The sequence below is a fragment of the Leucoraja erinacea genome, chromosome 30 (assembly GCF_028641065.1).
Source record: "Leucoraja erinacea ecotype New England chromosome 30, Leri_hhj_1, whole genome shotgun sequence".
Taxonomy (NCBI): domain Eukaryota; kingdom Metazoa; phylum Chordata; class Chondrichthyes; order Rajiformes; family Rajidae; genus Leucoraja; species Leucoraja erinaceus.
In genome coordinates this window covers 1,635,015-1,651,956 of record NC_073406.1, presented here as the reverse complement: position 1 = coordinate 1,651,956, position 16,942 = coordinate 1,635,015, and the positions used below count along the sequence as shown (strand labels likewise).

Here is a 16,942-nt window from a genome sequence, read left to right as displayed (position 1 = left end):
CTTTCGGCGACCCTGGTACGTCAGTCAATGACGCCGGCAGTTGCCGAAAAAATCGCCAAGTGGGACAGGGCCTATACAGATTAGTTTAACATTTACACCTTGTTCACATGAAGCTCACAGTAAGCAATATGCATAAACATAAATAAAACAACAATGATAATAAAGATGAGTGTAAAAGTCTATATTCTGGATATTAAATTCTTAATCTATGTGTAAGAACTACAGATGGTGGTTTAAATCGAAGGTAGACAAAATATGCTGGAGTAACTCAGCGGGTGAGGCAGCATCTCTGGGCGATGCCTAATTCCTTCTCTCCGGAGATGCTGCCTCACCCGCTGAATTACTCCAGCATTTTTTGTCTACAAACTCTTAATCTAGTTCCAATAGTCTGAAGAAAGGTCCGAGCCAAAATATCACCTATGTATTCTCTCCAGATGTGGACCCGCTGAGTTAATCCAGCATTTTGTGTCTATCTTTGGTAGAAAACAGCATCTGCTGTTCCTTTTTATATTATATTCCAATAGGGCACTTATCGTTAAAATCTCTATTAACTCAGTAAATGAATTGGTACAATATTTTAAAATATTCAAGCAGACCCAGCACTGATTGCTCACGAAGGGTTTTGATTATCTCCTGAGCCTAGCACTGCATATTCAGATATATATTTGATAATGTTAGATTCATGGCCTGACTAAACATACACATGGAATTGTTTTAATTACTAATCATGTTTTAATTACTAATCAGGATAAGGGGGAAATCTTTTAGGACCCAGATGAGGAAAACATTTTTCACACAGAGAGTGGTGAATCTGGAATTCTCTCCACAGAAGGTAGTTGAGGCCAGTTCATTAGCTATATTTAAGAGAGAGTTAGATGTGGCCTTTGTGGCTAAAATTATCAGGGGGTATGGAGAGAAGGCAGGTACAGGATACGGAGTTGTATGATCAGCCATGATCATATTGAATGGCGGTGCAGGCTCGAAGGGCCGAATGGCCTACTCCTGCACCTATGTTTCTATGTTGGCATGATTTAGAAAAATGCTTTATTGTTCTGAATGTAGATAAATATAGAAGATAATGTGAAAACCGTGCTGTCTCATAGTGACAAAAAGATGCTGGTGGAAGTCAAAATATTGCCAAGACATCAGGAAAACTCCCCGATTCTCTCTTAATTGTTCTACAGAAACTGGAGTTCAAAAATATACACAAGAGGAAACAATCTTAATTTAAAATATATATTCCTAATGACACAATGCTTATGTATTGAGAGCCCATCCAATGCTCAGTCTAGACTGTTTAAATTCTTGTGATGTGTGTTCTGGGGATCACACAAACCCGATTCAAGAAATAATATGTCAGAATGAGGGGGAACTCTCATAAGAAGGAAGAAGAAATACAAAGGAATAGAAATATAAATGATGGAAACTATACATCATAATCATAAACAGCATAGTGACAACTGAGACATTCCTGCAATACAAATTAAAAAAAAATCAAATACCTGGAGATTTGGAAAAAATGACATTTAAAAAAGAATTCAGTACAAAATTATATCATAAAATAATTTGAAAAAGTAACATTACATTTTTATGAAAGTTGTAATCAGAGAGTAAAAGAATGCTTACATAAACATGTGGATGTATTATATTGGTCTTGCTAATGGGACTTCCAACCTGCGGCACAAAGAAAGCAGACATACACATTACAAAAGCAACATGTGTTAAGTCTTATGACTTGTTGTGCATCAGCATCTGAAATAGCGTAGCTTTCATAAAATACTTTTGCATATAGCGGCTGACAATGAACGATTGAGATGGAAGGTTTAATGTGAACTATCTGGCAAGAAACTATTGGGATCAGAATGAGCTCTTTCATATTTTATATTTCACTCACATCCAAGAGCTTGTGATCTGATCATATTAATAAACAATGAGGCAGATAGGTATATATTACCTCTCGATTGTGTTCGTGAATTATCATCAGGGAATTTTACTTTTCAGATGGAAAAACCACAGTTGTTTTCTTCCTCTCTCCTGTATCTTTGACAAAGTCAACTGGGCCCAAACAGTTCATCTCTACTCTGCTCAATTATCCATGCCACCTCATCGAAATCTTTCAGCAAATCCAGAATTCCCTTCTCAAAGGATTGTAGGAATTTCCCTTCAATTTATCTGTACAATTTGAAACAACTGCCCAATTTCCTGGAAAATGTCGTTATATGTTTTCATGGCAGTTATATTGCGCCTTTGTGGACCTTGTGGACAAATGGAGATTACGCCTAAGGCTACACTATCAAAACCTTCCATAAATTAAACAATTTGAATACATTACTCCTCAGCTGCCTCGTTTCATAAGATTCAACCTGTTCATTTTATCCCAATCAGTGTCATTTTATCAAACTACGTAAATGGTTTTCACAGCTTTTGAGTTTTTCTGTTTCTTTTTGTAAGACGGCAACCTAAAATATATATGTGGCCCTTCTACTGTAACCTGAGTGTTGACTCAAGTTCAGTAAACCTCTCTAGTCTTTTTTTTTTTTTTTTTTTTAATCGTAAGGTTCTGGATTATATCGCCTTATATGCTATTTAAAAAAACTTATTATTTGCCAAATAATTCTGAGCAGTTGATTCTTCAGAATCTCATGTTATCAAATTACTGCTAAAAATACAGAGTCTTTGAATGGTATAAGTTTTGACAAAAGATGTGCGAGCAGTTAATCACAGTTACCATGGATGACTGGTTGTTGCGATCGGGTGCTGCACAGCGGAAGAAGATCCCGACTTTATCCACAGACACTGGGCTCACTTGTTCCCACCCATTCACACGGACCAAAAGCTGATGAATCTTCAACTCATGGGTATGTCTGTTGGTACAAATGCAAATTGTAGTAATGTTACTATATCAGCCATGGTCACAGTGAATGGCGGTGCTGGCTCAAGGGGCCGAATGGCCTACTCCTGCACCTATTGTCTATTAATTACATTCAATTACATTGCACAGTTTACATTACATTACAGTTATGACTACACAATTTTACACAGCACATCCAACGCAGCACAAATACAGTTACAATAGTGATAAGATTGTAGAAGGAATCTTGTTTCACCCACCTGTGCCTTAGTTTTTCCCTGGCTTCAAACTCGAAAGGAACTTCTTCTCCAGGGAGCACCTCACGCCACTGACTGACATTGTGCTGGTCATCAAGGTCAGCCACAGTTGCTTCATGCATGTAGCCTGGCCTTTCGCTGTGAGACAGGACCACTCTACAATAAAAAACAACATCTACTTCACTGAGGGTGCATCAAACAACTCTCATTTACAGTCACAGCATCAGTACAATCCAATGACAATTCACATTGAAGTAAGTACTTTCAATTCTAAAGTTATCAAATAAACGTAATTGGAGGAATAAGGGACAGCTGGATGAAATGCCAAGCAAGTCAACTGCTGATCAATGACATTTAGCATGGTGATATATCTATTCATAAGTTCATATGTGAAAGGAGTAGAATTAGGTTATTCGGCCCATCAAATCTACTCCGCCGTTCAATCATGGCTGATCTATCTCTCCCTCCTAACCCCATTCTCCTGCCTTCTCCCCTTTGTAGACCAGTAAGGTATCGACTTATTTATTTACTTTATTTGCTTGATTTTGCTGCGTGGTTCATACTCATGTTTTATGTCTTTTAATTTATTGTTGAATTTTTCGTATGTAGTTTATGTGCATCGTGTTAGCTGTATGTTCTGTTGTTCTGCCTGTTTTATGATGTCTTGCTTATTTTTTTTTTCTGTACAGCACTTTGGTCAGCTTTGGTTGTTTTTTAAGGTGCTTAACAAATAAAGTTATTATTATTATTATTATTATAATACTCCACACCCATACTAATGAAGAATCTATCTATCTCTGCCTTAAAAATATCCAATGACTTGACCTCCACAGGCACCTGTGGCAATGAATTCCACAGATTCACCACCTGGTATCGGTTTCCAGCATAAGCAATCGGTGAATGGATTTAGTTATTTATATGAATGCATCTTTACCAATGGCCAAGCTGAAGGATAAAACCTAATATTTGTAATGGAACATCCAGATATTATTAGAATATAAGATGCCACAAAGAGCAGATTGCACACCTTGTTGGAGTGGTGGTGAGCGTGGCGAACCACAAGGTACATCCCGTGTGGTTCCTCAGAGCGTACGGCACAAAAGGTTGCCGCCGCTTCAGTATCTTCTCCTCTGCTGCAAAAGGAAACAAACAAATTAAAAGCCACCGTTGATAGGGAGTTGATCACCGTAAACCTTATTTGCCCCAGATAGTCACACAAACCAACCTCCATTCCACTGGCCTCATCTACGCTTCACGCTGCCTTGGCAAGGCCAGCAGCATAATCAAGGACGAGTCCCACCCCGGCCACTCCCTCTTCTCCCCTCTCCCATCAGGCAAGAGCTACAGAAGTGTGACAAAGCACACCTCCAGATTCAGGGACAGTTGTTTCCCAGCTGTTATCAGGCAACTGAACCATCCTACCAACAACTGGAGAGCGATCCTGAGCTACTATCTACCTCATTGGAGACCCTCAGACTAGCTTTAATTGGACGTTACTGGACTTTATCTTGCACTAAACGTTATTCCCTTTATCATGTATCTGTACACTGTGGATGCCTGAATTGTAATTGTGTATAGTCTTTCCGCTGACTAGCTAGCACGCAACAAAAACCTTTCAATGTATCTCAGTACACGTGACAATAAACTGAACCTTCAGCACCCATGAAAATGGTAGTTTGGCAGCTGGGAGCCCTGCAGGCAGATGCTATTAAGGAACATGTTAGAATGTGACTGTGCGTGACTCAGGATGCAAATCATCCTGCTGAGGTTTCACCAGTTCATCATTTTTCTTTTGGAGGGTCAAGTTAAACATAAACTCCGACGTTATTGCTGAATCACATCTTTCAGGTGGCACTTTTTCTTATTAATAAGAGACACATTCAGTTTTCAGGATTGAACATCGCTGGCAAGGCCAGCATACATTGGCCATCCCTAATTACCCGGGGTAATTTAGTGTTGTGAGCCACGTTGCTGCAATCATTCACGTGAACATAAGGATTGGCAGGTTCCTTGGCCTCTGTAAATTGCCTGTGTGCTGTGGAGGTGAAAGGAGGTAATGTAGAACCAGTGTGTGCGGAGGATCAATGGTCGGCATGGACTCGGTGTGCCGATTTCCATGCTCTATCTTTCAATCAATCAATCAACCAACACTCCAACTGTGTTGTTGAGTGGGCCTTCCAGAGTTTAGACCCCAGTAATGATGAATATATTTCCGCATCAGTATGTGCAGGGGATCTTCTAAGTTGCGATATTTCCATAAGCTTGCTGCTCCAGCCCTACTTGGCAATATGGGTTGTGCATTTGCGGGGTGCTTAGTGAACTTGTTGAGTAAACTCGATGCGTTTTTGCAAATAGTACACACTACCACCATTGTGCGCTGCAGGTGGTGGGAAAGAATATTTAGGGTGATGAATGGCTTTTGGGTGGAGGGAGACTGGGGACTAATCCGGTAGACAGTTTCAAGGTGAATTGTGTGAGCTTCTTGAGAGTTGAAGGAGCTGCACACATCCAGACCAGCACAGTGTATTCCATCATGCTCCTCACTTGTCCTTAGAGATTGTGGGAAGGCTTTGAGCTGTCAGATGAGTAACCCGCCAGTGGATAGCCAGACTCTGACCTATGCTTGTGGCCACAGCATTGAAATGACTGGTCCAGATGAGTTTCCAGACAATGGTGATTCCCAGGCTATTGTCTGTAAGTGCAGGATCATTTATAACTGCGTTAAAAACAAACAACAATATCATTGAATATTGAGGAAGGTTGGAAATTGTAATTATTTGGAACTTGAATGGCACTGTTGTTACTATCCATTTGTCACCCCTTGCCTGTATGTTGTCTTGCTGGGTATTTTTTAGATCAAGTTATTTTGTAAAGTATTCTAATAAACATATACATTATTTAAAATTAATGGGATTGTAAAAATATTAGACAAAATTAATTTAATGAACTAATGTTAATCAAATATTTATCAGGATTCTTTGAGATGAGAATCTATGGTGAGAATTGAGATATATTTATAACCACCAACATGAGGATCATTAGCATGGGATTACATTTCTGTAACCAAATGAAGGTGGTGACTTTTAATGATAAAATTAAACACTTGAAATTGTGTCCCTTAATCCAGCCTAACCAATGCAGGGCTGTAGTGGGAATAGCAAGGAGCTGGCTTCATAGTGCAGTTAAACTATTTGGCAAAAAAAATGCAGACATTGCACTGGTGTGGAAGGAATATCAAACTTTACGAGCATGCTACAAACCATATAGCTATGTTTGTGTGTGTTTATAAACATGGTGTGCACATCTTGGCTTCTACTACACTCAGCTGGCAAGCTTGGCGTTACTAACTTGCAAACGTGTGATTTCTGTAAAGACTTTTCCAGACCCAGCTCTGAGCTCACACACTCTGCTGGAATGAGTACTGATGCACAGCAGTTATTCCTTTCACCCGAAAAATCACTTGATGAAAGGTGCCTTTTGCTTTCAACAATCATGGCCCCCTTGTCATAACTGATAACAATATACAATTTCAATGTTTACAGTAATAAAGAACATATATAGTTCATATTTTAAACAAAAATCAGAATGTGGCTATTTGTAATAGACACAAAATGCTGGAGTAACTCAGATAGACACAAAGTGATGGACTAACTCAGCGGGTCAGGCAGCATCTCTGGAGAAAAGGAATGGGTGACGTTTCAGGATAAGACTCTTCTTCACAACTACATACACTGACGTGAAAACAACCATAGATTTCAACCTATGAACAAAACAATTGGATAATTACCTAAGAATGGGCTTGGTCCTGAAGAAGCACAAGATGAAAAGAGAAAGAATCATTTTGCACCATAAAGAACAATGAACAGAAAAGCAACGTATCTATTTGATGCTCATGTACAGTACACTAAATAGCTCTTGAAATTGTTTCCTGTCCTATAGTCCTGATCTGCTCAGTGAAACTCAGAGTTGCTAAAAAGCAAACCTCACGTTTGAGACAAATTGCAATTGGGTACATCATGACGGGGACCACTGATTATATTAAATATTGATACTTGATCCTGGAATGCTTATTCGCAATGTTTCGCAAACTAGTTTTAAGTGAAAATCAAAGAAAATCTGAAAGGTTTTATGTACATCTTTGTAAGTGGATTCATCACCAGATTCAGAAAAAATACATTCGCCTCAGTTTAAAAAAAGCAAGGAAGGACATTGCAGGGTGTTGGAAGAAACTGCAGATGCTGGTTTAAACTGGATAGCGATGGAGTAACTCAGTGGGACAGGCAGCATCTCTGGAGAGAAAATATGGGTGATGTTTCAGGTCAAACTCTCTCTTCAGAAATTGCACAGGGTTCTGATAATCATTTGTTGATCATCCCTTGCTGCAGGAACGGTGTTGGTATTGGTTGTGAGTTTGCTTAAAAAAAAAACAATGAAGAGATAACAAATAATTACAGACCAGTTTGTCCAACAAGTGGTGAGCAAATGACTGCAATCAATCCTGAGGGGCAGTGTAAACCCTCGTAGGAGATGTTTTCTTTATTAGCCCAGCAATAGATAAAAGGACCAGGGAGGTCTATGCTAGAACTATACACAACTCTTCCTTGTACCTTGTACCCTGTGGTGATTACTCCCGAAGAGTCCACCAGGGACTATACTATGACCATAGCTTTAGAAATGTGTAGAGTTCCGATCATCAAATATTACACTGGAGATGGTGCAGAGGACATTTATGAGCATGTTGCCAGGATTACATGTTTTAGCTGAGAAGAAAGATTAGGGTAGAACGGTTGACTTTGGAACAGGGGAGGTTGATTGGAGATTAATTTTGTTGTATAAAAATAAATGGGCCCTGGATAGCTTAAACGGCAATAAACAAGGAATGTAGACAAAAATGCTGGAGAAACTCAGCGGGTGCAGCAGCATCTATGGAGCGAAGGAAATAGGCAACGTTTCGGGCTGAAACGTTGCCTATTTCCTTCGCTCCATAGATGCTGCTGCACCCGCTGAGTTTCTCCAGCATTTTTGTCTACCTTCGATTTTCCAGCATCAGCAGTTCCTTCTTAAACAATAAACAAGGAATCATGGCCGGCACAGAAATTGTGGGCCAAAGGGCCAGTCCCTGTGCTGTATTGCATTTAAAGTCATTTACAGAAAGATAAGAAAGAAAGAGAGGATTTTTTTTCCACTCGGATATGTTAGAGGTTGGGAACTCAATGTCAGAAAGGGGCATAATGGCAGAAATCCTCACCTCAGCCAAAAAGTGCATATGTGTGCACCAGAAGTGCTGTAATCTGCAAGGCTACCAATCAAGTGTGGGACATTGGGCACTGTTCTGATTGGCACAAGTCAAATGGCAACCTGCTCTGTTGTAAATCTCTTATGATTCTATGTATTCAGAGTTACATGGCAAAGGAAAAATAGAGCCAGCATCTTTTTATGTAGCATGCCATCTGTGAAGTAACTGAAATAAAACACTGACAGCAAGTTGGACTGCTCTTTTTCCAGTTGGCTAAAACAGTCTCTATCATCACATACAATACAAGGCAGCCTCTGTACATTCTTGTACAAGTCAAGAGAGGTCCAAATGTTCTAGAGGATGTGCATCATCTGGAGATATAAGAGTGTACTGGAATCTAGAGCAATAAATCTGCTGGAGAACATCTCGAGTGGCAGGGGGGGGGGGGGGGGGGGGGGGAGGGGGAAATAGGATTGCCATCATTTTGGGTCAAAACCTTGCATCAGAAAAGACAGTGGAGAGGGGAGACAGCCAGTCTAAAAAGGAGACAATTGTTGAGACAAGGTCATTGAAATGGCTCACTCAGGATAGGCACTGTGGACAGGACGTAGCTACTCTGAAAACAGGTCGCCTTTTTGAGGAGGCTACATCGGTAGGTTGGAAAACTGGATTGGTACATAACCATGTAATGTGCGCAAAGGAATAAGTGACCTTCAAAGCAGCTCACACAATGGGATAAACTTTCTGAATTGGAGTAAAGTTTCAGCTGAGACAGAAAGACTCTTGGTTCGAAGATAAATAAAGTTTACACTTCACATTTTACTTCTGGCTGGCACTTGGGAGACCTTAATCAGTGGCTTGCTTTGCACCCTTTGTTTTTGACCCCTCCCACATGTCTGACTAGCAGGAGCGGAGGGGTCTGGGAAATTAATAGACAATAGACAATAGGTGCAGGAGTAGGCCATTCGGCCCTTCTAGCTAGCACCGCCATTCAATGTGATCATGGCTGATCATCCCCAATCAGTACCCCGTTCCTGCCTTCTCCCCATATCCCCCGACTCCACTATTTTTAAGAGCCCTATCTAGCTCTCTCTTGAAAGCAACCAGAGAACTGGCCTCCATCGCCCTCTGAGGCAGAGAATTAACATCATTACTTGGGCACAAAATACTTGAAGTAAACTACTAAACACTGACTGAGAGTGAAATGTACAAAAATACATTGGCACGACAATGGACAATGTACCCCTAAGTCTGACTAATAAACTGAAACGGTATAGATAAGAAAATATAAGACAACAGTCAAATGCTTTTTGTTGGTATGTTACACTATATCTTATCTGTTAAAAATATATTTTTTTCACTTCTTCCCACTGTCAGGTGCAGTACCTCTGGCATATATCTGCCGCTCTAGGTTGGTCAGGCTGGCAGTGCTTCTAGTTCTAAGGTAGGCAAGAGGGCTGTCTGACAGAGAGAGAGAGAGAGAGGGAGAGAGAGAGAAAGAAAGGTTGAGTTAGAAAGTAAACCGTGAAGGTTATTCCTCCTTAGATTGAGAAATGTAATGACCAATAAATATGGGTACAATGATGATAGGTATAAAATAATGCTGCATTTTAAATGTTATACAAAGTCTATACAGATAACCCTCATTATGAAAGGACCATGGGGTAGTGAGAGGGGTATGATGTCCATTATTGCTGATTGTCTGCTATAACCGAGTAAGGGAGGTAATGAGTTAATTACATATACCACGTGCTTTTTAACAGCTAATACTAAAGGCAGTTTGTTGCATTGTTTATAGCGTCTCATTGCATTAGTGTCAATCGAAGCAATTGCTTGTCAATTTGAATGGGCCCCCGCAATGTAACTAGCAGCCCGTGTACTTAAAGAGAGCGTGGTGTCCGATTACTGTGGGCACGCTCCGTCCACTGTAACCAAAATCCATAATAATGAGGGTATACTATTATTAAGTGTCTATTGGTGATTTTTAGGCAGTAATTTTAATTTACTTCTTCTTAAGTTTGGGTCTCATCAGTCATTTAACTAGTACAAAAATGATTGTATTTGCATATTGCTTGTCACGAATGCAGATTTTACTTCCCGATGTCAACCTGGATTTAGCAATAATCAAAGCACTCATTCGACACGTTCAAAGTAATAAAAACTCCCTAAAACTCATTGGCATTTTACAAACCATGTTGAACTGCATCTGCTTTGTATTAAAGAATGAACAGTTTTGCTTAACGACTACTTCAGTATTGCATGCTGAAGCATTCTAAATCATCTTTATATTACTGACAGAAGAAGGGAAACCTTGTTTAATATGTTTGTCTTTTAAATGGAGATAATAACATATTTTAAAGTAAATATTTCATTCATATGGACCACCAGGCAGGCCAAAATGGTGATGAAAACTATAGGGACTGACCAGCACATGACTCTCAGTTTGGACAGCATAATATTAAAGTAGCCTGAGAGGCCATCTGGGAAACTATCGCACAGGATGGGAATATATAGAGTAACAACAAAATAAGTTATTATTTTCCTCATTAGAAAAAGTGCTTTGTAGAACTTTGCAAAGTGGCACAAATGTAACTGTTCGCCAGAAGCTCATCAGTGAAATGTTTCGAAAAGTCAAAGTTAATTAATTGTAGTTTAATAGGTGAATCAACAGGCTTTTTACTGCATAACCTGCACAGCTTAAGAAGGGGCATCATGCACCTTTTATTTGAGGAAGATTTATAGGGATGAATAATGACACTTGGTAATGTTCCTTAGCTTAGCAGTGGGACATGTCATTGGAGAATAATTTATCCTAATAGCTTAGTATTAATAAAATGAATAATTTCTCATGTGAGTAGACAAAAGTGCTGGAGAAACTCAGCGGGTGCAGCAGCGTCTATGGAGCGAAGGAGATAGGCAACGTTTTCTTCGCTCCATGCAAAGAGTTGAACAATCACCACTATAGGAAATAGGTAACGTTTCGGGCCGAAACCCAAGGGTTTCGGCCCGAAACGTTGCCTATTTCCTTCGCCCCATAAATGCTGCTGCACCCGCTGAGTTTCTCCAGCACTTTTGTCTACCTTCGATTTTCCAGCATCTGCTGTTCCTTCTTAAACAATTTCTCACGTGAAATTAAAAAGATTTGGTAACATACTTGAAGTTTGTGTAACTGAGGAGAGGTTCTGTTACAACCTCTGTAACGCATTTCCTATCAGAAAACTCCACTCCAAAAGGGCACATCTGGGATTTAATACGATACGATACCACCACTTTATTTATCCCAGAGGGTAATTGGTCTGCCACCAGTCAAAAGATACAGTTACAAGGCATTGGGAGTGCCATGTGCATTATAATAATAATAATGAGATTTAAGTGACCAGTTATTGCACAGCACATGTACAATATTGCATTAACATGAAATTAAATTCTCATGGAAACAACCAGGATGAGGGATGTGCATAAGGGTCAGTCTACCCTACGACAGAAGTGTGAGGAGTTGTACAGTTTGATAACCACAGGGAAATAGGGTCACCTGTGGCGTTCACCTTGGTGGGACCAGTCTGTTGCTGAAGGTGCTCCTCAGGTTGATCAGTGTGTCATGAAGGGGTACAATACACATTTTATACAAAATGGCTTCATTAGCTTTTAATTTATAGAGTCATACAGCATGGAAACAGGCTCTTTGGCCCAACTTGTCCATGCCGACCAAGGTGCCCCTTCCAAGCTGGTCCCATTTGCCCAGCTTTGGCCCATGCCCAAAGACACAAAACGGTCTCTTCGATAGTCCTTTCTTAAACTGCTCCAGTTCATATTGGAAACTTTCCTGCTGTTGCAGGGGTCTGATGTTGACATATTGAGTACAAATAGCAGAAAGAGGCAGCATTCATGGTGACTCAGAAATGAAAAACTCCCAAGACTTTGTTTTTAAAATAACTAATAATTAATAACAGATTTCGAACTCTTGACATTGTTAACAAATTTTAGAAATTTAATAATTTGAAACTATATTTAACAAAATCTAGTTATCACGCAGTATGGATAATTCCCACCGCTCTTTGGAGTTGATTGAAACATCAGTTGATCATTGGGATGTAGATGTTTCTGACCCACATTTCCATCTAGTGAGCTTTTGTCCATGAGAACAGCCTGTTGCATTTGCTGCTTTAACCATTCAATACATGTTATATCTTCAACTGGGAGCTTGCAACCTTCAATCATGAGCCCATGGTCACTTTGTCAAGATGACATGGCATTATGTAGAAATAAGGAACTGCAGATGCTGGTTTACACCAAAGGACACAAAGTGCTAGAGTAACACAGCAGGTCAAGCAGCATCTCTGGTGATCATGGATAGGTGAACATGGATAGGTTGGGACCCTTGACATGATGACTTGGCATCATGTTCGGCAGGGACATGGTGGGCCAAAGGACTTGTTCTACTTTTAGGTGCACTTTCAGAGCCGATAATTTAAGCAAGACTGCTAAATTCAATTTTCTGATAGACTTTTATTACCTTTAACAATGGAAGAAAGTGTCCTACACTTTTTTATATTAAGTACTTACTTTGTCCGAGTAATGGATCGACATACATTCCAGTCCTCCACTGAGATGTTTCTGAACTCTCACTTTCTTCCTTACAGTAGTCAGCAATCCAAGAGGCTTTTGTTCTTTTGCACTGCTCTATAAAAAACAAATAGAACAGTAAAATGAAAGGGATTGGGATGGGTTGGAAATTATACTTTTGGAATAATGAACATTTAACATCTGTGGAGAGACACTTTATTCAGAATTCTTCCTCCTTCAAACCAGCCACTAAAGAGAATATGAGACAGCAAGGATACCAACTGAAATGTATAAGTGTAATAGAGATGTAAAGAAGCAGATTTCACATTTCACTGCTGTACATCCATTCACAATAACATTTCTGTACATCTCTCGTATAAACTAATGGTTGGCATTGGTTACAAAGTTCCAGCCAGCATAAATCTCCAGTAATTTTCACAGACCAACAGGTAATCCTCAAGTTAACAGCTAACACAATGCCTGCACTAAGCTCTGCCGACCTGTTACTACTGAAGATTCCTTACCCATCAGGACAGATGTAATGTTGATGTCAAGCCGCTGTTTTGCTTGGAGATCCAATTTAAGTCGAGGTGGGTGAAGACGGCTAGCTGCTTGCTGCTGCCAACTCAGGAACGTTGTCCAAGGTTCTGCAAAAGGCTCCCACCCTAGTGTAAAAATATAGGGGAGATTCAAGGCATCCAAAATTATGAAAAGCATACAAACTACACCAAAGCAATTGATCTAAAGTTTGTGAAGGATTTGATACTGAACAGATAAGAGCTTGGCACCATCACATTCTTGCTTGTTACCTTGTCAACAGACTGTAATTAAATTGGATTGGGGATTAGTAATTCATGTCAGGGGGCAAGTAAGATTGGATAATTTCATTCACAGAGGACATCAACGAGCCAGATTTTTTTCTTCTTTTATGATCACCCTGTATGCTCATTGAGATCATAACTGAATTACTTGAATTTAAATTCACCAATTCCAATTCATGTCTCTGGATCAAATGTAAGGTGTCAAAGTACTAAATACTAGTCTGGAAATGTAACCCCTGCCAAGGCAGCTTGTTTACAACAGTTGCATGTTGTATAGAGTACGATGTACTTTATGCAACATGCAACTCGATGCAGTTGCTGATAATACTACGTTTATATATCTGCTGTGCTGCTGCAAGTTAGAATTTCACTTCCGTTTCAGGACAAATGACAATAAAACTTGACTTGACTCTTTTCAAAAACTGCACAATAATCAGAGCTTGTCAACTTGGTACAAGCTATGAATCAGAGCAAAGATTTCCATATTTCAAATCCACACCTCTTTGATCCTTGCCTGGCCAAAGCTGAACATGGAACTGGATGCAGTTGAATGTTCCTGAGATTTAACTGAGCCGATGTGTGCGTGAACTCTATGCCTAACTGCAGCTTGCAGGACAAGTATGCTTTCGTGGATGCCAATGCAAGAGCACGAGGTTTTCACAATAACTTGGCCAGGAAGTTAAATACTGATACATTGGAGACCTGATTGGCAAAATAAAGTTTAAAGTAAACCTGAGGTCTTACAGCTTATCATAAATTTTAAAAGAATTAAGAAATAACAGTATACATTATTGGATTTCTGCAACAAATCTGGAATCAAAATGCCCTCAATTTCAAATTCCTCAGCAATATGATCTAGAAATAATTCATTGAGTACAGAAAAGCTTTTATTGAAATAATAAATCAAACAACACTGCTACTCTGTTCTTTGTGCGGAGATTTGGCTACTGCTGAAAGATCTTGTTGTCTGTGTAAGGACATAAAGTCTTTGGTGTTGGAAAATCCTATCCAGCAGTCTGTTCGCTAATAAGCCACGTCAGCCAGAAAATCAAAAGAGCGCACATAAAACCCTTCAGGTCCCATGTCCCAGTGTATTGTAATTTAAATTATTCAGATGAACGGGGGGGGGGGGGGCTCCATGGATGTTCTTTAAAAAAAACAAAAGCTGTCACAACACCAGCACCAGAGGGTTTTAATATCTTTGTTCCCCATAAATTACAAAATTGCAACGATTTTGAACACCAAATTAAAAATGTGCCTTCTTTTTAAGTTTTGAGCATTGGCAGTAGTTCCCATCACTACATCCAATGATGTGCAGTCACAAGGACAAGAATACTGCGGATGCTGGAAAAATCGAAGGTAGACAAAAATGCTGGAGAAACTCAGCGGGTGAGGAAGCATCTATGGAGCGAAGGAATAGGTGACGTTTCAGGTCTCGACCCGAAACGTCACCTATTCCTTCGCTCCACAGATGTTGCCTCACCCACTGAGTTTCTCCAGCATTTTTGTCTACCTTCAAAACTCAGAAGTAACTGTTTAATGTTTGAGTACTCAGGAAAGCATGCCTACAGTTGACCTACAATACATTCAAGCAACAGCAAAAATCCAGCTTTTCAATGTTGAATACAAGCATTGTAAGCTAAAACAGAAGAATGAGCCAAGAATGCACAGCAGGTCAGTCTGCATTTGAAGCAGAGCATGCAGTTTACTGGTTTGAATATAACATTTTCAAGAGCACTTGAATTTCTGTGAAAAACTACCCAAAACTGAATTGGCACGGATCGCAATGGACAGGCTGTGCATTTCCAACTATTTCTGCTTTGCCTCAGATGTTCAATATTTGCAAATTTTTCTAACATCATGTGTACAGCATTAAACACAGGTGATGATGTGGCACATAACCACTCTCAAATAATACTAGATATTAGCCCCATCTAGTGGTTATTACAGCGGAATATTGTTCTGTCATTCAAATATTTCAATGTAATAAATGCTAGGGCATAACATACTGCCAAAGGGGGTTTTCCTTGTGGACCATTTGTCCCACAGCAGTGGGAAAAGTGTGTTTGCATTATTGAAGCTCATGGAGCTTCTAAACGCGTCTTTTCCCATTTACAGCCTTAAGGATTATCATTAAGGTGTTTTCCATGTAGAGGCAAAATAAATATATCTAGCAAAGATAAAAGTTATTCATGTGTTAGACACACAATGCTGGAGTAACTCAGCGGGACAGGCGGCATCTCCGGATAGAATGAATGGGCAACGTTTCGGGTTGAGACCGTTCGAGAGGTCTCGACCCGAAACATTACCCATTCCCTCTCTCCAGTGATGCTGCCTGTCCCGCTGAGTTACTCCAGCATTGTGTGTCTATCTTCGGTGTTAGCCAATTGTCTCACTTTTTCTAGTCTACAGAATTGTTACTTCACTCGGTTAGTGTCTTAACCTCCCCTATCCACTCATTGCAAATTGCCAGGGTTATACCAGCCATCCCACATTTTCCATTTTGGGACCAGACCAGGTAGGTGGGTCCTGCCACAATTTTACATTGAACATACTTGGTACGTGGTGTAACAGCACGCATATTCATTCAAAGTTATTACCTGAAGTATACAGTGCTTTCTATTTGTAATTAATAAGATCTTACCTGACAACTCACGGTTGTAATAATCTCCAGAAAGAGTAAAATTAGCCGACCCCTCTGGATTTGATCCCACTCTCTGCAGGAAGTATAATCCTAAATAAAGAAAATAATCCACTTTAAGGACCTATCCCACATTCGATTTTTTCGGCGACTTCCCGGTACTCATTGTAGTCGTAAACAGGTCGCCAAAAATGTTCAACATGTTTAAAATCCAGCAGCGATCAGAAAAAGGTACGACTCTTTGGGCGACTACTCACGACCATACAGGCATCACCCCGCAGTCGCGGTCGCAGTCGCGGTCGCAGTCGCGGGGTGACGCCTGTATGGTGGTGAGTAGTCGCCCAAAGAGTCGTACCTTTTTCTGGTCGCCGCTGGATTTTCAACATGTTGAAAATTTCCGGAGACCTACTGCAACTATGACGGGTGCCGGCAAGTCGCCGAAAAAAATTGCGTAAGTGGGACAGGGCCTTTAAGCACGTGAATATGAAACGGTCCTGCTTCAATGATCAATAAAAACATGCTTAATAGATGAAACCCATTCTATAGTTGCTCTAGAATTGTGCGTTCCATAGC

At 40.1% G+C, this 16,942-nt stretch overlaps 1 protein-coding gene across 1 annotated transcript in view; it reads right to left on the bottom strand.

Moving 5' to 3' along the window:
* vps13d (vacuolar protein sorting 13 homolog D) overlaps positions 1 to 16,942 on the bottom strand; it is a 178,709-nt gene that overhangs the window by 94,578 nt on the left and 67,189 nt on the right. Inside the window, 8 exon segments of the mRNA XM_055658999.1 lie at positions 1,627 to 1,674; positions 2,729 to 2,864; positions 3,112 to 3,264; positions 4,136 to 4,241; positions 6,896 to 6,913; positions 12,908 to 13,024; positions 13,432 to 13,572; positions 16,373 to 16,462. Of these exon segments, the coding sequence (XP_055514974.1) occupies positions 1,627 to 1,674; positions 2,729 to 2,864; positions 3,112 to 3,264; positions 4,136 to 4,241; positions 6,896 to 6,913; positions 12,908 to 13,024; positions 13,432 to 13,572; positions 16,373 to 16,462 (809 nt within the window).